Source organism: Carassius gibelio, chromosome B25 (assembly GCF_023724105.1).
Source record: "Carassius gibelio isolate Cgi1373 ecotype wild population from Czech Republic chromosome B25, carGib1.2-hapl.c, whole genome shotgun sequence".
NCBI classification, from domain to species: domain Eukaryota; kingdom Metazoa; phylum Chordata; class Actinopteri; order Cypriniformes; family Cyprinidae; genus Carassius; species Carassius gibelio.
In genome coordinates, this window is record NC_068420.1 from 9,999,087 (window position 1) to 10,023,694 (window position 24,608).

At 38.8% G+C, this 24,608-nt stretch overlaps 1 protein-coding gene across 5 annotated transcripts; it reads right to left on the reverse strand.

Moving 5' to 3' along the window:
• Positions 1-452: 452 nt before the first annotated feature.
• ckap5 (cytoskeleton associated protein 5) lies at positions 453-24,404 on the reverse strand. 5 transcript variants are annotated; one of them, XM_052597416.1, is made up of 45 exons: positions 24,265-24,404; positions 22,924-23,010; positions 21,483-21,676; positions 19,558-19,764; positions 19,266-19,437; positions 18,981-19,113; positions 18,613-18,716; positions 18,410-18,523; positions 18,222-18,326; positions 18,009-18,098; positions 17,758-17,922; positions 17,526-17,654; positions 16,697-16,855; positions 16,526-16,624; positions 16,310-16,420; positions 16,117-16,209; positions 15,841-16,026; positions 14,983-15,077; positions 14,837-14,894; positions 14,481-14,606; positions 13,640-13,779; positions 13,346-13,520; positions 13,097-13,210; positions 12,849-12,977; positions 12,569-12,763; positions 12,148-12,283; positions 11,815-11,912; positions 9,835-9,960; positions 9,584-9,733; positions 9,299-9,502; positions 9,062-9,197; positions 8,786-8,979; positions 8,525-8,691; positions 6,079-6,102; positions 4,980-5,153; positions 4,758-4,878; positions 4,473-4,652; positions 4,059-4,246; positions 3,855-3,930; positions 2,710-2,898; positions 2,485-2,622; positions 2,190-2,273; positions 1,931-2,090; positions 1,704-1,846; positions 453-1,383 (listed from the first exon to the last, which is right to left on the reverse strand). In XM_052597416.1, exons 2-45 carry the CDS (start codon positions 22,978-22,980, stop codon positions 1,168-1,170), a joined length of 6,054 nt encoding a protein of 2,017 aa, XP_052453376.1. In that variant the 5' UTR covers positions 22,981-23,010; positions 24,265-24,404; the 3' UTR covers positions 453-1,167. The 5 variants fall into 5 exon arrangements, with proteins under 5 accessions (XP_052453376.1, XP_052453375.1, XP_052453378.1 ...); XM_052597415.1 differs by having other exon boundaries at positions 12,148-12,279; positions 12,565-12,763; XM_052597418.1 differs by lacking the exon at positions 6,079-6,102 and adding an exon at positions 23,300-23,383 and having other exon boundaries at positions 12,148-12,279; positions 12,565-12,763; positions 24,265-24,285.
• Positions 24,405-24,608: the final 204 nt, after the last annotated feature.

Here is a 24,608-nt window from a genome sequence, read left to right on the forward strand (position 1 = left end):
CCGTTTCGCTTTTTGTCAATTAACTTTCCTATCCAAATAAAGGCTAAAAAAAAAAAAATTATATATATATATATATAACATATATATATATATATATATATATATATATATAACATATAAATAATGTTGCTCCGGAAACATTAAACCATTGTGCAGTATAATATTTTTGTATAGACATTTTTTCAGGATTGTTGGTGTTTTTTTTCGCATCGTTATAGTTTCAGTTAAGTTTGTTTTAGTTTTTTTATTATTAATATTTTTGTTTTTTAAATATCTTGTTGTAGTTAAGTACTTAAACTAGAATGAGAAATGTCTCAGTAATGATTTTAACAAAAACCATTATTTGAATAAAGTTTAGCCTAACCTTAACCCACATCTATAATGCAAAAGTAGTGTGCATTGCACAGGCGGACAAACTCAGCATCTTGAAGTAAAAATTCAGAAGAGTAATGTATAGTTTGTTAAATTATATATAAAAACAACTTTATTGCCATTTTTACTTTAGATTATACACAAACTTAATAGCAACACTTCAACACTAATCCCAGTCGGACAATACAAAATGCATAAATAACCAACATCTCACTACAGTGCGCAAAATGTTGGGAATATTACAAAGAAAAATGGAATTAACAGCTTTTAGTAATGCAAACTTTATTTACATGAAAAGAAAGATCCAGTACTTCATGCCATGATCCTTAAAATAAAGAAATCAATTCTTCAAAATTTATGAAAGCTTCAGAGATCCTTGGAACAGACAAAAGAAAAGGCAGAAAGTAAACCGCAAAAACGGCAAACAGTGTTGAATGGAAGTAAGAGACATTAATTTAGATTTCTCTAAAATGTCTATTTAAAAAAAAAAAATAGCGTCAGTTACACATAATAGCATTCTGCACAGGAAAACTGTACACTGAAAACCCTAAGTCACACATAAAAGCCTGGTGTGGTTAGCCACTGTATGTACAAAAACAACTGCACAATACTAACATACAGAAAATGTTTACTTATTATACAATTTAGACAGACAGAGTTATTTATTTTTTTTATCCTACTTCACATAACCGTAAACTATGCACGCGTTTACCCTGAAAAACGCTAGGATGGTGAAGTTTTGGGAAGTCAGCTGACTATCTAGTGCGTTAGCATAGAATGAGGCGAGGCGCCGATCTACTGGCGGTTGCTCTTTATCCTCTCCAGCCTCTTTTTGAGATCGTCGAGGTTGGAGGCGGGGGAGGAGGAGCGGCTGGGGCTGCGGGAGTGCGACTGCTCCTGCTGGAAGTGCTCGCGGGACTCCTTCAGCTGGGACAGTTTGCTGTGGAGCATGTCTGTGGAGGACGCCACCGATGGTCTCAGGGAGCTGAGTGGAGGGCGGTCTTCCTCTGGCTGCATGAGAAGATGCAAATTCACAACTCATTTATATATTCAGTGTAAATAAATGGTTAAATGAGTCTATCTTGCTGATTTCAGATGTATTAATACTTTAAACTTTTATTAATAAGAAAAAAAAGTTTGTAATAAAATCCTAAAAATTAGTTAAAGATAAAAGGATGATAAAAAGCTGGGCGTCAAACACGTACTACTGTGTTGACCAGTTTATTTTCATGTAACAGCTTCATGATCCAAGACTATGTAACAATATTGAAATTAAGTGATTCAATGACTGTTGGCAATTGTGTCTTGACTGGGGTTTTAATGAGACACACCGTTGAGTTCTCAAGTCCACGCCGTTGCCGTAAGATCTTCAGTCTCTCGTAGTAGGCGGCAGCGTTCAGATCTTCTCCATTACTGCTGATGGGTACAGTGCTGGAGCTCGGCAAATACGAGTCTGTGCTGTGCTGAGGGATAACTGAAACAACCGAAACCTTAGTATGCGAAAACAAACCAAGACAACAAAACAAAAAGATGTTTTATGAAAGTTGGTGCAACTCACCTGTGGAGGTCTGAATTCTGCCTTTTCCTTCACGCTCCGACTCAATCATGCGAAGACCTCGCTCCACGTAACTCTGGAAAAACTGAGACGTGTTCCTCAAGAAGGGCTCGAGGTCTGCATCAGAGTACTTCTGCTTGTATTCGTACAGCTCTGTCAGACCCTGAGAAACAACACACACGCTGATGTAGTACTGAATTGAGAACCGCAAAAAATTCTGCCGATTTCGCAAAAATTGGAAGTCTTCACAAACTGTTGTTACCTCTTTAGTGTTCTCCTTGGAGCCAATCTTTTTGAAGATCTCAGAAAGGATGTCGCTCACCTTGGCCTTGATCACTTTGTCATCCTATCCAAATCAAAATGCAGTTTAAGAAACCAGGGGTGCATTTCCCAAAATCATTGTTAGTTAACTATGGTCATTAGTTCCTATGAACTCTATTGGTAACGATGGAACTTGCGACCATAGATCTTTTGGGAAACGCACCCCAGATCGGCCACTTCAATTTTTCAAAGTATCATCAAGATGAAGGTTTCAGTTGAGACCCAGCAGGACATACCGATCTGAGGGCGCCCTTCTCTGTGCTCTTGTCAGACTTGAGTCCGGAGAGGTTCGCCGAATGCTTGACCACCCGTCTCAGATGCGCCTCCAGTTCCGACTCGTTGCGGTTCTCAATCATGGACATGTGATCTAATATCTATGAGAGGGACATTTACAGATTCCTTTCGTAAAGCAGGTTTTATGAAAAACTTTAAGGCTCTATTAAAAGGTCTCAAATGTGTACCTTGGCACCGGTGAGCCTGCAGAGCGTGTGCAGAAGCGTCTTCAGCGTCCGGTGGGGAACGTCACTCTTCAGCTGTTTGAGCTTCTCTTTAGGGAAAACCTTCATGAAGTTGTGCACATCCAGCAGGATGCGGTCCAGATTAATACTGTTGATGGTCTGTGGCAGGAAACGGATCATTCTCCATAGACACTGCATTAGACAGAGACAGGTGTTATTTAAAGAGAAAAAAAATTAAGTCTGTTAATCAAACAAGAGAGGAAATCTCTGACTGCTTGAATAAATCACTTAGTATATTAAATATATTTTTAATTTACAGAGTAAAGAACATGCAGTGTTTTATTCATTTGATTACTTTAGACAACATATGCAAAAAAAATTTGTTCTACTCACTGCAAGTCTTTAATTGCAGTCCGTTTGTTTTTTTCAGTTGGCAAATAATTTAGTTTTTTTACCTCCTCTAATATTCGTATTTTAATTATTGTGATTTTTAATAGTTTGAGTTTACAATAAATCTGACCTGGACACTGGAATGAATAGCGCTGCCATTAAAAGGGCGATTCTTCCACTAAATGTTTGAAAAGACAATCAGCTAATAAAATGGCCTATGAGTTGTTTAAAAAAACAAATGGCAGTGGCCCGAATAGTTATGTCACAGCAGTCTACTGTAAGCATTCGTAAAGTTCAGCATTTCCAAACTGCAATTATGAGTTGAACAGCAATGTTAATGGTGTTTACCAGTCAGAAAAAAGAAAATGCAATAAACATAACTGACATTATGAACGCATTATTGCCCATGATTCATCAGTGCATGCTATTCAAATTAAAACGTGTTCATGTTAAATTATATCATCTACCTTTAAAATGACCTTTCCGGGTGTGTGTGGGTGGAATTAAGTGCATTCAGTTTCTTTTGATGATTCAAATTCAAAAATATCAAAAACAACTTAATTGACATGACTTTTGGGTGAGTAATTCGTAACAGCCAAGTAAATAATTTTATCCATCACGATTCAGTTGAATTGTGGAAAGTAACTTAAATCCTACAGGGTCATTAAAAGAAAACAAAAGTCGAGAGTTCTGCTTGCAATATGACGTTGTTCAAATGCCAATATGCATATACGCCTACGAAAGGGCACCAGTCGTACCTTCATGACAAGTTCAGAGAACATGGGGGAGCCAGCAGTGCTGATAAGACTGTCCTGCAGCAGCACCAGCAAAGCACTGGAAAGAAAACAACCTTTAACCTACAAGCATCGATTACAGACAGTCTGCAGCGTCAGCCAAATGTACACAGAAGGGTAAACAAAACAGAGTTTCCTGTAGAGGACTTGCAGCCCAGCACTGCTAACCTCAGGATGTTGGTCTGGTCAGATTTCTCTAGCACTCGAACCACGAGCAGGTTGACAGAGCGAATGAGCTGCTGTCCGTCCTCGATGTCCTCCACTCTGGAGTCCAACATCAGCGTGATCAGTCCGTGCATCAGGTCCTTCAGGACGCCCATGGAGGCCTCCCGTGCCAGACTCTCAATTGAGAACAGCTGGAAATAGGGACACAGTGACTCAGCACGTTAAAGAACGATGACTTTTGTTTGCTCTGCAGACGCACCGTGCATTTTAAAGCATCAACTATTTTCTGCAAACAAAAGCTGTTTGTCTCTGGCAACACAATACTAGATGTGTTCAGAAATTCGGCCTTGACTTCCTGGAATCCTCTATGCTGAAACAAAAGCTCTGTTTCCAAACTAAAAGTAAAGCTGGACTCACAGAAAGCATGTTTCCTATGATGCAGCTGTAGAGTTTGAAGATGTCTTTCTTGTCCAGCCGATCGTCGGCCATGTGCGTGTTATAAATGAGCCGCAGCTGCATGAAGGTGGCGATGAGGAACTGGTCGATGTGTCCAGACATGGCTTCCGCTTTGTCCGCCTGCCTCAGGACCTCATCAATCTGCAGAAAAAAAAAAAGTCTTATTGAAAGTGGAAATTACTGTGAAAAAATTATTTCTTTATTGAAAAGATGTAACAATCCAAATAGTGGAAGTTTGACACCCACCTGTGCCAAGGCTTGGATACTGGTGTTAATGTCTCCACTGGCCACCTGAGAGATGACGAAGTTGATGGTGGAGGCACTGCTGTTGTGAATGTCATCAAAATGAGGAGAGACCGAACGCAACCTGAAAACACACGCACTATACACTTTAGCATTTCAGAAGCCAAAATATTTTGACGTAATACTTTAACCAGAAACAAAACCTCAACAGTGCTAGACTCTTACTTGCGCTCCGGAATCATGACCGGCTCCAGAACTTCATCCAGTTTGTGCTGCACCAGGTCAGGGATGTCGCTGGCACATGTGTGGTTGTTCTCGAACACCTCCAGATCCAGCTGAAACTCCTTTGGGATGGACGGAGCCGACTGCTCCAAGTGAGCGTTCTGCGCCCGAGCTTGACTGTTGAAAATGGAGGAAGAGGTCACTTCTGCTGCATTTTAAGCTATATAAATCCTCACAACATGAATAAAAGTGGCCAATTTTTTTATTCCATACCAGCCAAACTCAAAGTATCAGAGTGTAAATCCACTTATGATTTTCGTTGCAATATAAACTTTGCAACTATGAATATTAACATTTGAGATGTGCTTTTAATTTGTCTTAAGTAGGGGAGAATACAACAGAAAGAGTTAAAAACTAAAAATCTACATACACGTAGTAGTTCATTTGGTTATTTTGTGAAGTTTGCCCTCACTCAAATGTTTGCTAAATGGCATAGCTTTTATCAAAAGTATTGCACAAGTATAGAAGCACACAATCAGGTTCAAAATATGGGGTCAATAAGATTAAGTGATACTTTATTTTAATGCATCCTTACTGAATAAAGTAACAGTAAAAATCTAATGTTACAAAATGTTTCCCAATCTTAAATAAAATGCTTAAAAAAAAAAACTCTTCAAAACAATCTTGAAAAAAAGGCTGCTAAATTTTAAGTTTTGCAATCACAAAAAGTAAAAAAAAAAAAATATATATTTTTACATTTTCATAGTATTGCAAAATACTGCAGATTTCAAAGCCTTGATCAAAGCCTTGGTGCATTTACGATGAAAAAAAAAAAAAAACGATCAAACCGTGGAAACATGCTTTACTTTTATACTGTATACATTTACAAAAAAATAAATAAATACAAAAATAATAAATTCAGAGCAAACACATAGGGATATCAATATGAGGCAGAAAAATATATGGCTAATATGGCTATATCAGTCATACATATGATATAATCTCCCTAATATTTCAGTCCAGTTTTTTTTTTTTGATCTCTAGACCTCCAGGATGTCAGGTGCCTTGTGAGCAGTGGCTACAGCTGTACGGCAGTACTTACATCCTGTAAGTGCGATACATTATTCTGTCCATGGAGGGCAGCGAAGAAAAGAAAGGAATAGTAAGAGGAGAAGAGAAAGACTTAAGGTTAAGAAACAACATGCAATGACAAGAGCAGGGCTCGCAAAATACTCAAATCGTGTTCTTGTGGCTCAGTGGTAGAGCATTGCGTTAGCAGCACAAAAGGTTGTGGGTTCGATTCCCAGGGAACACATGTTAATGGTAAAAAAATGTTAGCCTAAATGCACTGTAAGTCGCTTTGGATAAAAGCGTCTGCTAAATGCATAAATGTAAATCGCTAGTAGCCCTTCAGGCAGGCATTCTTTAGATTTTGGTAGCCTAAAATTTAACTAGCAAAAATAAAAACATCAGCTGAACTTTACTGCAGACAAATCAGCAAAAACTAGCAAATAGGGATGTGATGATTCACTCAACTTTTGATGAGATAAAATACATGATACAGATTACACTGTACAGTTTTCTTACAATTTATATATTTTTAACAATAAGACATTATAAATGAAAAAGGTGTCAATTTATTATTTTTCAGACAAAATGCTGCATGTTTCTCTAATGAAATCAAAAAGTAAAAAAAATAAAAATAAAAAATAAAATTGTAAGAGGCAGCCACTGCATTTGAATTATGATCCTAAAAAGATGCTAAATAATTGTTATTTAATTTGTAAAATGTGAAGCTAAAACAGAAAGGTCCGATTTTACCTTTGTGAAGGAGACGCAAATGTCACTCTCTGACAGCAGGCATTTATAGACTGCTACCCCTTTAAGATCCAATGCTAGGATACAATATAATGATGCACAGGAGATTTTTCTCCACCGTTTACGTTCACTTAAGACATAACCGACTGTGTTTACAAGAATACTTGCAGAGACATCTATTTAGAGATAATTTGTGTATGCTTTGTACGTGAAAGAGGAACCAATTCTGTGTACAGTATACTGCATTCAGCTATGAATGCGCTTGAATGTAGGGCTGTGACGGTTGCCGTGACAACCGCGTCACAGCGGTGGTCGGTTGCTACCGCGGTTGTCTACTGCGAACGGAGGTATGTGACGGCATGTGACGTCACAAACTCTATAGCAAGCATAATACAAAGTTTTGTATACAAGTGTAATAACTGTAATAGCTGCAAATTCTAAGTCTATGGTAATTAACAAATTACCTCAATGACAGCGTTTCCTTTAGATTCGCAGATTTGAGCGCAGGAAAATACAGTTTATGCCTTCAGCAAATTAATTTAGTGTTGGGCGATGGATCTTGTTGGGAAAGGAAATACCACACCACCGTTTTGTCACCCATCAGCGTTTGCACAAGTTCTCATGATCGCAAACGCCGGCTGGTCAGGTTTGGTGAGGCTTTCTCCAAACTGGCCAAATACAAATGAGACCGATAAATAAAAGATGGTAACAAGAAATATGGCAACGATTACTATTTCAAAGAGAGCGTGTGCAGATTAGAAGTTACTGAGCTTGCTTGGTGGCGGAAAAGTAATCCAGACACAACAACCACGTTGTGACGGGTTTAGTCTGTCTAGTGTCTATACAGGACATTTGAACTGTGTTAGTACCTCACAGACCGGACGGGGATTTATCATGTCGTGTTGTGCTACATCCAGTGTAGCATCACTGATTATGAGTATTTTGTCGTGCTGCGTCGCTCGCGTTCGTTAGACAGGGTGTATTTAACTTTCTCATTTAGGCTACCGGTTTAACTGCATTATTTCTTTGATATATATTTTAGTGTTTTGTGACAGTGACAGAAGCAGCAAAAAAAAAAAAAATAATATCGCCTTCGTTAATTAGCAAATTGAGACACTAATATATTTATACATTAACAATTTATTTGTTTCAACATCGGGCCACTGGCGTTTGTTGGTCCATGACCACGGTGGTAAAAATCTGCCACCGTCACACTTGAATGTTTTAAAATGCTTGAACGTTTGAATTGGCAAGACTTAAAAAACTATCAACTGCAAGCTGCGCAAATACACATTCATTATTAGCTTGGATTTGCGCAGCTTGACAGTTAACAACGGCTCCATGTAGTAACAGCTGCTCAATGTGAAATCACGCACCTGATGGTATTAACCGCTGATTAGAGAACCGGTTTTACGTATTAATTGCGTTAATACGGAGTTGCGTATTAATCATGGGCGATATATATCGTGCACCCCTAGTTTCAACTCTAATCACAAATCAAGAAAATGATTTTAGATCACGATTCAAGACGGTGATGAATTTTGGTAGCCAGATGGAAAAACCCAATAGTCCCAGAACGTTGGGCTAGCGATTTTGCGAGCCCTGAAGATGGTAGAACGAGACAGAATGAGACTGTATGCATATAGAAAGTATTACACATGGACCAGGAATTCCCATATAATATCCCTTGGATTTCAAACCACATTTAAGAGTGCATAAACAGTACAAACCTGAGTTTGTTGGGCACTTCCTCTTGAGCAGGCTTGCGCAATAAAGTAGAATTGGGATTGGTGGGATGCTCTCTCTGAGGTCGCTCCTGTTTGGCTGATGCTGCAGGTGTTTTCTTGGCTGAACGTTTGATTCTCTCCTCCAGCATGCTCATTTCTTTCTCAGACAGCTTGAAAATAATAAATGTTCAAAGTTGAGTTAAGCATGACATTTTAGAAATCAAAAGGAGAAACGTTCAAGTTTGAGGGTAATTAGTCTTTTACATTGCCAATGAGTTTAAAGACTTGGTCTCCACAGGCGTTGTAGGCGGCCAAGACTGTATTGAGCGCAGCGTTGCGGACTGTGGTGTCACGGTCTCCGATGTGAACGCCGATTTCTTTAAGTGCTTTGGCTGGAGTTGGCTGGCACACATTCATACCAAAGTTCTCAATCAGGCAGCCGAGCTCTTCAAGACATTCTGAAGACAGAAACAGTCACCATAAACACTTTCCACTGTAAAAAAATATTGTGTTTGAGAAACCAAATCCATGTGCAATTACCACATCTCTGCTTGGAGTTCTTTGATTTGGTCCCTTCCATAAGGAAAGGGAAGACTTTACTGGCCGCATAGACTTTACACAGAATTGTCAGAATAGCTCTGACATCTTTACGCACCACATCCTTTGACTCGCCAACCTGAGCAAAGACAACAAACCAAAAACCACCATGTTAGGCGGTGGGTTTCAACAAACTAGATGCATGTTATTAAGTCATTGTTTGGATGGATAAAAGCCCACCTTGAGGATCAGGTAGGGGATGAAAGAGGAGGCCTCATAGTCATTGAGCTGGTAGTTCTTCCTGCTCAGCATGGTGAAGAGCAGCTTTAGGAACTCCAGGGCTTTCATCAGCACACTGGTGTTTGTGTCAAAGAATCGTAAAGTGAACCACTTTAATATCAGATCTAGACAGCCAATCACAGCCTCACACTCGGCCTCCATGTGCTGGAAAATACAGTTAAAATATAAGTTATAGGTCTAGTGTAGATTGATATGATTTGACTCGCCAATTACTAGATGACTCACCTCAATCATGGCTCCAATAGCTTTTACATGGCGTTGAAAGTCAAAGTGGAAAAGTTCATCTTGCAGCCACTTGGGCAGACATGTGGACATTTGTGTCTTCAGCTGCTCCACATACTCATCACGAGGAGTGATGAAGTTCCACTTGAGAATCTGAAGGGGAGTAAAACATGCATGAGAAAAAAAAAAGCCTAAATATGTGATACTCAACAGCGCTGGCAAATGTTCATGAGAACAGTTCAAAAGCTGCTCACCTTCAATGCCTTCTCTTCCTTGATCCTCTGCTCTTTGCCATTGGGAACGAGGATGAAGATGGGGCCAGATTTGTCCTCCTCATCTTTTGCACCAGCCTTAACTGGAGGTTTCTTACCCACAACACCCTAAAGGGTCAGGAAATTAATTGTTACACTGAATCAAAGTTGAATCAAGTTGTTACTTCATGTCAACAAGATCTTTGATAGTAATGCCTCAGTTTGGTAAACAGGTTTAAAATTATGAATCCTTTAGCTAAATGTATATTAATTTGCTCATGTGGGGTTGTAACTCTTACAATATTAACACTCAATTTAATCAGGAGCAAAGCCTTCAGAAAATGCTATTTTAATTATATAAACTTACAAATATATTTGCAAAAAAAATAAATTCAATAAAATAATAGGAAGCCCTTAAAGGGATAGTTAACCCAAAAATGAAAATTTGTCATCAGTTTCTTACCCTTATTTCATTTCTAACCTCAAAAGACCTTTGTTAATCTTCGGAGCACAAATTGAGATATTTCTGATAAAATCTGAGTGCTTTCTGACCCTCCATAGACAGCAACTCAACTGAAATGTCCCAAGACCCAGAAACGTAGCAAGGACATCGGTAAAACATTCCATGTGACAGCGGCCATGAGAATACTTTGTGCTCAATCAACAGAAATAAAAGACTGACAATTCTGCTCCTCCAAATCATGTATTCTGCAATTTTAGAGATGTTCTACATCAGCAGCAACACCATGCGCATGTGTTGTGTAAGTGCAGAAGTACTCTTCATGACAACGAAAGAGGAGATCTGGAGAAGAATTGTTGAATGAAGTCTTAAAACTTAACAAGGTCCTCTTTACTGCTTCCTTACTACGTTTCTTGTCTTGGGAACATTTCAGTTACGTTGCGGTCTATGCAGGGTCAGAGAGATCTTGGATTTAATAAAAAAATCTTTGTGTTCTGAAGATGAACGAAAGGGTTTGGAGAGACATAAGACAATTTCCACTTGACTACCAAAATTGATTTAGCATCAGCTTTCTCTCCCTTCACTTTGAGCTCCATGCTCCCTTCTCTTGTACACAAAATGACACTTTAGAGAGCAACATTTTTTAAAACAAAACGCAGAACCCGATTCATCCTCTTTTTACTTACATGGAGAAATAGACCAAAACCTAAGGTCACATTCAGTAGATGCTTTTTTTCTTTTTTAAAATGAAAAACTGTTACTGTCTTCCAATGTATAGTCCCTTGTGTATTACAGACCTGGGCCCATATTCACAAAACATCTTAAGGCTAAAAGTAGCTCATAACTCGTGTCGGTCCTAAATTTAGGACTCCTAAATATTTGAATATAAATATAAGAGAATTTCACTAGCTCTTAAATATGTGAAAGGTTAGGAGTAGTGAAAAGGACTCCTAAGTCACTAAGAGCAAGACACAAACCATCCTAAAGTGGCTGTTGCCAGCAATCTGCTTCTGAACATAAACATCTTAGAAACATTTGATGATGTCCTATCACCTTTGGTTTTGCAGGTTATCCCAACTCTAAATTACCTTTGATAATATCCTTGTTTTCTTTAACCAGTAAAAAAGTGCCAACATTATTTTTAAACCTTTATATATGGCAACATCATGTGCTACAATATTTCTATGAATAAATCTCTGACAGAGACTATCAGCCAATCTCAGGTGATCATAGTTAGTAAGCATGCTGACATCATCCACAGCAACCAGGTCAACCCCGCCTTTCCTCTTAGCTTAAGACATCTCTCTATTCCTTTGTAAAATTTGTCTCTGTAGCTTTGTGAACTGGTTTTAAGAGAAAACTCTTAGCTAAAAACGTTTATTGCCATTTAGGAGAACTCTTAGCAGGAAGATGTTTTGTGAATATGGGCCCCGATGTTTCAGATCATAGTTTGAGAAAAGGTTTTAAATCTTTCATGAGCAGTAACTCCCTACCCAAAGCAGAAACACTGAAATGTGTCACACCTTTTTAGCTGCAGGACCTGCTGGTTTAGCTTTCTTAGTGTCTGGTTTGGGTTCAGGTTCACTGAAATCTTCAATGGGACTTTGGTTCCTGGCTGGAGCTGTAAAATAAAAAGTTCAAGTTGAGTCCAGCATCTTTAAATAAATAAATGAATAAATATATATCCTTTTATTCTTTTAAAAAGACTCCATCACCCCCCAGAAAAGGGACAGAAAAAAAGCCAAAAAAAAAAAAAAAGGGTGTGATATTAGGGTGTGCATATATTTTTTAATACAAACATATGCACAAATCAAATATGCAAATATACACTGTAATTAAAGGGAAAGTGCACAAACCTGGGGCTGGTTTGGCAGCAGGGGCGCTGGAGGCGGGAGGTTTGGAAGCTGCAGCTTTGGCAGGAGCTGCAGGCTTGGCTGGCATCACGGCCCTGGCCTTCTCCAGCATGCCGACCACCTGGTCCTTTGAGGCTGGCTGGAGAAAGACAAGAGTGAGACTAACGTTAGTCTATAGCCAAAAGTTGATCCATGTGTTTTGCTCTTATTAACCATCTAAATTAACAACATTGAACAAAATTATACTTTTATTCAGGATGCATTAAAGGATCAAAAAGTGACAGTAAAGACATTTGTAATGTTTTTAAAATTTATATCTAACTGACACTACAAAAATATTAAGCAATACAACTAAGCAGCAAATCAGAATGATCTCTGAAACTGGAGTAATGGCTGCGGAGAGTTCACCACTTCGCCCACTTGCCTTTAATTTGCCGGCAGCCTTGCTCATCTTCTCATAGCCCAGGTGCATCATGAAGGTGGGAAGCGCATCCTGAGCTTTCTTGCGCACATCGCCGCTGCGGTCCTCCAGGCAGGCGTACAGGTGAGGCACGCACAGCATAAGGTCTGCGGGCACCGTACGCAGTGTGGGCAGCTTCTCAGCAAGCCAGCCCAACATCTACAAAATTTTATTTTATTATTAACTTCATTAGATCGAGTCGTTTTAAATGCCAGTCATACAGGGTAAACCACATGTGCCATACTTCCTGTCTGAGGAAGGGGTTTTCCTTCTTGAGCTCTTCTGATAGGTCCTCTCCTTCAAGCCACTCCTTCATTCCAGTCTGCTCCACCCATACGTTCAGCGTTGACAAGGCAGCAGCACGGACGTTGGACTGAAAGTCAAATTTCAAGCAAATTAGAAACAATTTACTCTCTCTAGCGGAATGTTATCCGAGCAGCCACAGCCAGACAAGCAGCACAAGTGTAATAACTTCCTATCAGTTTTCAATACCTTGCTATCACCAAGAACCGTAATAATTGGAATTCCCAGATTCTTGACATGCTGCTTGAGAGAGGGACCCATGGCAGTGGCGATCTGCTGCAGAATATTGAGAGCCTGCTGGACCTACAAACACATTTTTTGCAATTACAACCATGCCTTTAATTGAATGCTACAACTGAAGATGGCAAAGGTGAGCATCAAAACACACTAAACTATATTCAAATATTTTATTTTATACCTTAAAATAATTTGAATTACCAGTAGTTTGTTGGAATCACTGAGACGACCCTTCAGTGCCATCGGCAGCTCACCGATGTTGGCCTGGATGAATTTGGCCTCAGAAATGACTGCTGCCACCTCATCAAGCCCCTCCTTCCTTATCTTCCAGTTCTTGTCGCTGATCTTTGACACCATGTCCGATGTGATTTTATCACTGTGAACGAGAATCAATCAGTCACTTAATCTCAACTGTTTGTTTTCACTGGGATCTAAAATCTGCTTGATGAATGGATCATTTGAAAATAACTTTTTCTGAAGTATTGTTACACAGACCTGATATCAGTTCTGGGCAGCAAGTCCATGATGTCTCCGGCTCCACCGTCCACCTCCACTTCTTCAGCAGCATCTCCCTCCTCTTCTGCTCCTGCTTTTTTGGTGCCACGGATGGGGGCGGGAGGAGACTGACCCTGCATCTAGTAAAGAAAAGGAGGGAAATTAACAAGTGTCTTAGCCCTCAAGGGACTTGAATGTTATTGATAGCGTAAAAAAAAAAAAAAATTTGAAGCACATGCTCGGACTAAATCTAAAATATCTTAAACCATGTTCTGAAGATGAACGGAGGTCTCACAGGTTTGGAACGACATGAGGGTGAGTTATTGACAATTTTCATTTTACAACAAATTGTTTAAATTCTTTGCACTTTAACTCTTATTTCCTTTGTTTTACTATTCTTTTTTTCTTATTTTACTCTTATTTACCAATTTTTTTTTACTTGCTTTTGTTTACTTTTACTCAGTTTATGTTCCTGGTTATTTAACTTACAATAAATCAAAGAATCAGTCAACAAATGCCTTTTGAAATCGGTTTCAAATACATCAGTAGAGTGAAACGAAGACTGTGCCTTAGCAAACAATCAGCTTTGATAAACAAGGTGTAACTAAATGGACAAAACATGGTCATTATAGACAATGAAGCAGAAAAAACGCCCCTATTATGTAGACATAAGCTAGGTAGGGAGGGACTAGAAATAATAAATTAAAACAAATAAGCAGGTGTGGTTCAAATGATTATGTACATAAAACAGGTTTCAATGCAAGCCAAAACCTATTGATGGTCAAGTCAACTCTTTGAAACAGCCACTTTCAAAAACTGTTTTTCAAAAAGGTATATTTACCTTTTCAAACTCTGCATCAATCTGTGAAAGGAGGGCTGGTTTTTCGTCTTCAAAGAACATACGAAGAGGAGCGCCCATGTACAGATACATGACTCCCAACAGAGTGATCGCTGATGTCCTCACAGCCTGAACACCAACACAGCTCATTACACACAAGTAAACCAGGTTGCACATTTGCAGTGTAGTTTGAACAAAGACCAAGACAAAGCAATTATATTCCAGGCAAATAATGTTTATTGATCACCATCACTAGTAAGTGTTGCACATAAAGGGACCAATAAACATTCCAATCCACTTGAAATGCACAACAGATGTTTGGTTACGTATAGTGAAACCATGATCAGAAAACTACTCACAGGATTTGTGGCACCCAGAGCAGTTTTGACATTGCTGATGAACGCCTTGACATTTATTCTGGATTGAAGGGGATTAGATTCAGAGTCATAATTGAGAAAATGATTAACTGCATGCAAGGAAAAAAGCCCAAGTATACACTGCTCACCCTGCAAATCCAAACTCCTTCATGGCATTGGCCAACCAATTCAAAGTCTCGGCTTGGTTTTTAGGGTTTTTCTGAGTGAAAGCCATAGAGACAACCTGAAAATTAAGAAACAACGGCAATTCATTAAAATCATAATACAAATTGTATTATTCCATAATAGTGAAGTTTAATAATCATATAAACCATTAAGTATTAGCAAAGTCTCATTAAGACAAGTCATGTCACGCCGTGGCCATCTTTGTAATGCATCTCTGGCATCCAAGTACAGCTCCTATCTCTTTGAATGGGGAAACATTCCAAAACTGTTCACTAACCTCAGGATTAAGTTTCATATTTGAAATCACCAGAGAAATCTGACAATAACTGTCAAATGTGGTTTCTTTTGCTCAAACAGCGTTATAAAAAAAGTTTATTTCTCAGGCTAGAACATCTCCGAGCACTGACTGTTTCTATAACAATGGGGACTTCTAACGGCAGCTGCAGTGACCGCGCTGACTTTACCGATTAGCGCTTTCATTCAGAAGGCGGGGCTTCCTGCGATTGAGCAGCCATATTTAGCTTTGCATTTTTCCCCATAAAAAAATTTTTAATACTTTTTAGTTTAATACTTCTGTTACTAACACCTGTCTATAACAATGATACAACAGCAACAACAGGTTTTTACACTTAAATTACTACTTGTAAAAGTAGAACTATAGGCATTATGTACTATACTTATTACAACTATTTTAGTAATTTATTAAGGATCAAATATTAAATGTCTATTTTTGTACCATTATTGCGATTATTAGAAAAATTTTATTTGTGAATTTTCCTGCAAGTTTAAAATGAAGAAAATCCTACACTACAAATACCAACCTGCTCAGCAGTCCACGGCAGAGAACAGGCCTCCCCAATCGCAGTGAGAGCCTCTTTAGCATTACTTCCACACTTCACATCTCCAATCTTATCAACCAGACCATCCAGAACCACCAATGCTGATGTCTTTGAGAATGATCCCTTTTGTGCAATTAAGCCCACAATGTGGAGTTTCATTTGCATAACCTGGAGACGGAAAAGATACTTGAAACTAGCACCTGATCAAAAGCCAAACACTGAGAATTAAGAACAGCCCTACGATGTTAAGAGGACTACCTGAAAGTTGGTCTCTTTCCATCCAGGTTTCTTAGCTAGCATCTTGACTAATGCCTGGCACGGCATTTCAGATTTGTCCATCTGCTCCACAGCCTAAGCAGAACACATTCAAGTTTAGAGCATGTTCCTCAAGATTAAATTATTGCAAATAAGCTGAAACAGCACAAAAGGTAGAGACACAAAATCCAGTCACCCTCTGAAACTCTTCCATGCTAGCAAGTCTCTCCTTCCAGTTACCGCTGTCCAGCAGCTGCATACAGGAGGCTGGGAGCACAGCGGCAGCCTTCTCCTCACAAACTTCAGGCTGATTAACACATTAACAATCACCTTACAGTATTGCATTATACCATCATCTTTTGGTCAAGTTCGATAAAATATTAAACGACTCCATGTAAAGTTGCAGACATACCGATAACTCCGTCTCAACAATCTCCTTTGTCTCTGAAGCTTTCTTGGACTTTGCACTTGGGGCAGAGGCAGGTTTGCCCTTCTTGGGAGGTCCTGCAGCCTGTTCATAAAGAATGAGACATTAATTTGCTTTGCATAAAAATAACTGATTTAACCAAAGGACCGATTATACCTTTGCAGGAGCAGCTTTCTTAGGAGGCCCAGATGGTTTGGCAGGTGCTTCAACAGGTGGAGGTGCTTTTGCAGCAGCTTTCACTTTCTTCTCTCCTCCAGCGCCACCACCACCTCCTTTCTTTCCAACAAGCTCCACTTTATCAGCACATTCTTTTATCTATTTATGCATGAAATGAGAAGGAGTTTTGCACTAGTTCCACCCACAGTCTGTTCGCTGACTTCCTCGATACACATTTGCATGGAAAATTTGCAGTTAGTTCAAAGGTGTGGATCATTCTCCTCCATCTGGCTGATTTTATGCAATTTCAGAGATTTTACAAGGTTCAAAAAAATTTTTTTTTTATTGTTTTATTGGCTCAGCATTGCAGGTTCTTAAAGGAAAATTGACAAAAAAAAAACACCGAATTATTTTGCTATTACAATAGAACAATAATTTTTTTTTTTTAAAGACCATCATTTAAAATACTAATTAATTGTCTATAACCTTACACCTCGTATTACAAATGTTACTTTAATTTGCATTTAAAATGTAATGAATCTCTCGGTACAAGAGATTCAATAAATCTGTTAAAAGAATACAGGATATGCATGTCCATTTGCCAAATTCTCACACAAGTCACTGAATAATTAAATAAAATCATAAAAAAAAAAAACATTTCGGCAAATCCAACTGTAGATAGTTTACCCAAATTTTAAATGCTTCAAGTGAATGTTTAAGACTGAAATAAATTTGTAATGTAATTTATCAGTTATCAGTATTATATTAGCATTAATGTGCCCCAAACTGCAACCTAAATATCACAATGCACACAACTAAACATTTTTACCTTGTCCAACTTGAGTTTATCAACGTCAGCCAGGAATGGGTTAACTGCTTTCTCCCCAACTACCTTCAAGGCCGTCCCCAAAGCCTCAAAAGCAGCATCTCTAACCTCCGGAGCAGAATCATTCACTTGCTGCACAGAGTGAAGAGGGACCACCAATATCAAGACCTGAAGACAGCGGCACTGACACGTTTCATCAAGTGTTTCAGTGCGTTGGCTGGTGAGGAACCTGTACCTTGAGGAACGCTGCACAGAAGGGCTTCAGAACGCTTTTTGGCAATGTGCTCGGGGTGCAGTGACGGAAGCTTCTGGCGAGGAACAGTGAAGCCTGTTGCTTGATGGACGGGTTCTTGTTGTCCATCACTGCCAGAACATCCTCACTGATATTTTGCAAGGTTGTCTGCAACACAATTACCATTTTCTAGGTTATTAATAACTGATCAAATTTCATAATGTCAATTGACACCATGCATTTTAAATACTCACAGTAAGGAAGACTGCATCAATGGCTTCCTGCAAGGCCTGAACCACCTGAGGTTTCTTCTCCTTGAACTTCTCCAAGATGGTTGGCACCACCTTAAAAAAACAAAAAACAAACAAACAAACCTTTGAAATGGCTGTCTATTTACTTTGAACCACCATCATGATTTGCTTATGTTTTTTCTGTGGAGTTCATTTTACGTCATGGTGAGCACTTACATGACCTGCATATGTCCCAAACTTTTTCCTCAATCCTGTTGCCAGTCCAGCCAAGCATTTGGCTGCCATGGCCACTAGCATCACATTGGCATCTTTCCCAATAACCTAGAACAACAAATGGGCGTATTTTCTAATGGCCTTGCTCATACAGGAGATCCCATTACCCAGAATCCAACTAGGACTGTTACCTTCTTTAACGCTCGAGCCAGGTCCCCATAGTCTCCGCTCTCTAGTTTTGGGTTCTTAGTCAAAGCCTCCACTGCCTCCAACGCTTCCTTCCTCTCCTGCCATTTTTTTGCTTCCTGTAATGAGAAAGTAAATGATGCAGGAATGAAACTAACAAAAACCCAATATGATTTAAACAGATCAGCGGGATGTTGTTCTGACTCACAATTTTCTCATAAAAGTCTTTAGGAAGTTTAGAAAGGATCTCGACAGCTTCCAAAAGCTCATAAGGATCCACCGGAGCAGCGTCAACCTCATCATCATCGTCTCCTAAATTCAGAATTTAAATTTAAGTTTTAATATCCATCTATGAACCTGAAGCATAAAACCAGTCTTAAGTAGCACAAGTATATAGCTAAATATGCATGGCTAAGGACTTTATTTGGACAGCTTTAAAAGGTGATTTCTCAATAATTGGATTATTTTGCACCCTGAGATTCCAGATTTTCAAACAATTGCATCTCGGGCAAATACTTTGAAGTGACGTGTGGCCAAGTATGGTTACCCATAACCAGAATTTAAGACTATTCTCACCGTCTGCCTCATCTCCTCCTGCAGCCTGCTGTTGTTCAAACTTGGCCTTAAGGTCCTGCTGAGAGCGCAAGAACCTGGTCTGCTTAGGAGCTGCAGTTGGCAGTTTGACCCATTCTTCCTCCAACTCTTTCAACTGAAAGAAAAGGATCAAATAAGTAACATACACCATTAACATGGAGAGATGAATGCCTCAACTCAAAAGATCTAATCTATATGAATCTCAATGCACATTTATAAATGAGCACATTATGCATTTGAAAACTTAATGGAGAAAATTTGTCTCACCTGTACAGAGTTAATATTCTGGAGGGGAGTCCGCAGCGCATCACGGATCCATCTATAGATCTCCACCGCCAGCAATTTGGCCTCATCTCGAACTGCCTTTTCTCGAGACTCAAACAATTTTGGCAACACTTTCACAACAGGCTTGAGAGTTATGATCTTCGATCCAAATTCACTGAAAAATAACAAATTTACAAGTATTTTAGACTGAATAAGTGCCAACAAGTAAGTGTCAATTTGACTACTGCATTTCCTTCAGTCTGATGGTTAACAGGTTTAAAAATTGCCTACTCACCAAAGTGCTTTCCTTAGCGTCTCAATGCAAGCGACAACAATCTTGGGATTCTTGTTATCCAGTCCTTTGATCAGCTCATCCTGGACCACCTCTGCTTTCTCAATCTCTATGTAAGTGAGACAGATATCAGCTCCCAGCTCCTTGGCTCGCGCTTTGGGCTGGTTGAAGACTTTGCCGACCACACCAGAAACCACTTCTCCTGCTGTCCTGTAAGACAAGACTCTCCATTAGATCCTATGAAAGGGTTAGTTCACCCAATAATGAAAAATAGCCTGGGTTTTAGACACCCTCAAAGCATCCTAGGTGTATGTGACTCTTCTTTCAGATGAATCCAATCACTTATTAAAAATTGTCCTGACCCCTCCAAGCTTTACAATGGGGTAATGCGGGTGTCGATTGTCAACAGTTCAGAAGACATGAAATAAAGTGCATGAACCGTAATAAAACATCCCTCACATGGCTCCGGGGGGTGAATAAAGGACTCTTGTAGCGAATCGATAAATTTTTTAAGAAATATCCATATTTCAAACATAAACCCTTTCTTTCTCACTTTCGCTGACTGTCATACGCGGAAGCTGTTCCGGCCGATGATGCAAGACGTCAACGTTGCGTGAATAGTGATAAATACAGAGACAAAACTGTTCATGATTTAGAAACACAAAACGAGGATTTGTAAAGAAATGTCAGAGGATTCCGATATAAGCCAAGAGGAGACTGGTAAAGCAAGAAAACCATTTCCTTTGCTCCTGCACGATGCATACTATATCATCAGCCTGAACGTCTTACTTGTACAACAGTCAGCAGAAATTAGAAAAAGGTGTTTATTACATTTGAAATATGGATATTTCTCACAAAAACACGGATTTCACTACAGGAGTCCTTTATTCACCAACCGAAGCCATGTGAGGGTACGTTTTACTACGGATGTGCGCACTTTATTTCATGTCTTCTGAACTGTTGAAAAAAACAAAAGACATCTGCTTAGCCCCATTGAAAGGCTTGGAGGGGCCAGGACAATTTTAATATAACTCTGACTGGATTCGTCTGAAAGAAGAAAGTCACATACACCTAGAATGCTTTAAATGAGAGTAAATCCCAGGCTAATTTTCATTTTCGGTTGAACTAACCCTTTAAGACATTATAGATACTAGGCTCCACAAATCAACATTCTCTAGAAAATTCTATATTGTGCAAAGTATGTTCCTCATTAACTGCAACAACCTGAAGACAACTTCACAGATAGCTAAAATAATTTATTCAATAGAAAATATTCAAAGCAAACAGAGTAAATTACATTAAAACATCATAGAACAAGTAACTTGGTTTCACATCGTTCCTTTACCAAAGCTCAATTAAAATCAATACTCTACAAAAGAGTTTATTGTACCATTAGCAAAGACTTGACCGGATTCAATCCGGCTATATTTAGACACAAAGACATCAACTCAAAAATGGAAAGCAGTGCACAGAGCAGCAGAAATGTAGGCCTCTTTTTTCCCTGTGATGCATGTCTAAATTTAAGCAAATCGCAGTGTTCCTCATGGAAAAATGAGAAACCTTTCCATGTTTATAGGAACATAGCACCTTTAACCCATTCAGAAAGCAAGACCTGCTTTGCTTGATGACTCTCACTCAATCCAGAAATAGACTTTGACCAGGTTTCACATTTCTGCTTTGTTCCAAAACTCAGTTGTAAACAAAAAGCTCTTACAAAACAGTATCCCATTTAAAACCAGTCACAGAAACAAAGAGATGTTCAGGGATGGAGGGAAAAGCAAAACACAGCCATTAAATCCTTCAAGGACAAAATCTGTGGTTTGTGAAACTCGCTTGAAGCGACGATCACTTTTTTTTCAAAGACTTCTGTTGCGTAAACTACTTCTATGGTGCGTCTTGGCATTTTGGGACAAAATGGGACTACTTACTTGCCAGCCACGTGTGCATTCTCGATAAAAGCAAGTGCTGCCTCCAGTCCTTTGAGTTGGGCTACGGCATTTGAATCTGTTACAAATTTCTTGATAAGTCCAAGGTATTTGCCCCATTCTGGGCTCTTCTCATCTTCTATCTTCTGGAAGAGCTTCAATGCTTCCTCGTATCCATTTAATCTCGCTTTCCAAATCTAAGGCAAACCGGAAGATCAATCATGACAACGAACAACCAAATAAATGAGCTCGTGAGTTAATTTAACTGACCCACTTTCTTCGGGGCCTGATATGCGTTTAAGTACCATTATTCATAATACAGGACACAATCTCAAGGTCACTATGTATATGAAATGCTTATCCTGAATGTTAATGTACTTTATATGCAAAAACTCAGGTGAATAAAAGTACCAGCTATTAAACTCAATTTCTATCAAGAAACTCAAAGCAAAACTTCTTTAATGTGGGGTGACCAAGCAATTTAAAAATCTGTCATCTGAACCAGATGATTCAAACAGAAGCGCTACCATCTCCCCCGATTGTCCCGCCTCTTTACTACAAGTTCCAGCAAGAATAAAAATGAATGAAAATCAGAGGGTATGTTGAAAGAAGCAACACAACTGGCTGGAACGCATCATCTATCATGCGATCGTCCAATCAGTTTAAATTGCTCGAAGACGTCACATGTAAACAACCTGCCAGCTAACATAACACTCACCTTAGGAAAGTTCTCCAGTAGCTAGTTAGAAAAATTAACTCTAGAAAACATGAGATTTAAAAAAAACAAAAAACAAAAAACAAAAAAAACTTTTATATTTTCATGTTCAAAAGTTTGGTTTCAGTACATTAGAAAAAAAAAAAAAAAAAAAAAACCTTTAGCAAGGACGCATTAAATAGATAGTGACAATTTTTTTTAAATGTTACTGTCATGTCTCAAACTTCAGCATTACCATAGAGAGAATAAGTTACAAATATTAAGTTAATTTTAAATAAACTTTATTATTTTAAATTTTACTTTTAAGAAAATGCTAACTTGAGCAAAAGATACTTATTTTAACAACATTACTTTTGAACAGTGTTATATAAATTACTACATTTAAACTCAATTCTATCAAATAAACATTTAAAAGTTATTTAAGAGTGTCATTTGCTGTGGTTTTGCGCAGAAACCACATAACTGAAATGATTTAGCATGATTTTGTGAGTCGTGACAACCATATGGCAAAGAGGTTGTTCAATTGTAAATGAGATTGCTGACAACATTGGCATAAAGACATAGCTAGAGTTTAATACAGTGCTTTGTATGCATTTATCTATGAAGGCAACAATTAGGGTGAGCGAACTGCTGACAGTTCACTTCTACAACCACAAAAACTGGTCTTCTTACACCATCAGGGGATTTTGGACAGGTCAAAATATAAAAGAAGTAGACTGGATCACTCACCTTGTGTTCACATTTCTGGTCGATGGGTAACTTCATCCATTCACTGTCATCCCCCATGGCTGTTTTCGGTCTGTCTTATCTATTCAACTAAACAAAAGAAGGGGAAATTTTGGTTGCTTGCACAGCATACAAAGCAGAACAAACAAAATGTCTATTAATTTTTACACTTCATCACAGCTTTCTGCCCTAAATATGTAAAAGTTACAGTTTAAGACCACAAATGCATAATTTTAGAGTTTAATGTTAGACCTCTTTGAGCTCATCTGATTCATGCAAACAAACATCTAAAGCACTCAGAACAAATGTAATTAAGATGGCATCATGAGAAACCTGACCAGCTTGTTAAAATAACTTAGCAAGATCATCATCCACATACATTTAAACAACAACAACCACCACCTCCAGTCAGACGGAAGAAATTCTGGAGTCACTTAACAGCAAATGCACACATGATCCAGATCTGCAGCCAAAGCAAAGCAACGTTCACTAATGCATCTCCCAGAAGAGGCTGGTTTCATATTACACATCGATCCTAGCCGAAAAGTAAATCCTTGAAAACAAAAGCCTAGTCTATGTGAGGAAAACACAATATATGCACAAGATACGTGTTGAAGAATGATGCATGCAGAAACGCTGCCAATTTAGCCCGCCCAAAACAAACATAATAATACAGGACACTTATACGTAATAGCATCCGTTTAAATGACTTGGCAGCATAAATAATGATAAATGTAGTAGTGTGAGGGTTTTAAAAACGCTAAAGTCACATCACATGTGAGAACACTATCGGGGTGCAACAGAGCCGTTAGTGACCCGCAGCTGCTGTCGCTCGGTCCGTCGCTTTTAGCAGGATAACACGTTTAAATATGGTCCTACTTCAATCAGGACACAGAAAATATATTCCTTGCACCCTTTTAAAAACAGTCCTGTGTATGGTTTATTTAGCTTCGAAGTGTAAATATGGCTAAATTTAAATATACCGGTTAGCTGTTAGCACATACGCGGCCCTGGCTGACTGTCTGTTAGTCCTGCAACAGCTTAAACCATCACGAGATTCAAACAAATATCGCAATTTCACAGCTTCCCTCAATAAACACAAGGCTTGAAATGTCAAAATTAATCCTTGCCCTCTCATCCAGAATGACATGCGACGATAAGAGGAAAAACCCGACTAACACTATTGTTTGTCATACATAAAAGCAGCTTAATATTATTCAGTCCGTCACTAAAACTGAGGCCCTAAAATACAACGCAGCAACCAACAACGAGGCGGAAAAAGCTTAAAACGACATCTCTCCCGATTATCTCCCGATTATAAGTAAATATATAAATTTTAGTTACCTGCTTTTGGAGAGGTAAGCCAGGGCGACCTTCATCAGCTGGGACCAATATTTGCTCATTACTCTCCAGCTTTGAAACGCCTCCGAGGGCGGGGAGACAGAGGAGGAGACGCCTAGCTCTCATTCAAACCACCACTTCGTTTCTTGTAGGCTGTGCAGTGCATTTAGATGCTGTTAAACATATTTTTTTATTGGATATGTAACGTAGAGTTTGCATATATTTGTGCATCAATAAACTGAGAATACAATTACAGTGTTTAATCTTATATTGTGTCTACAGTCTAATGACCTTTTTTAGTAAAGAATTCATTTTGGTGATGCTGGAACCAATTTTGGTTGACTGGT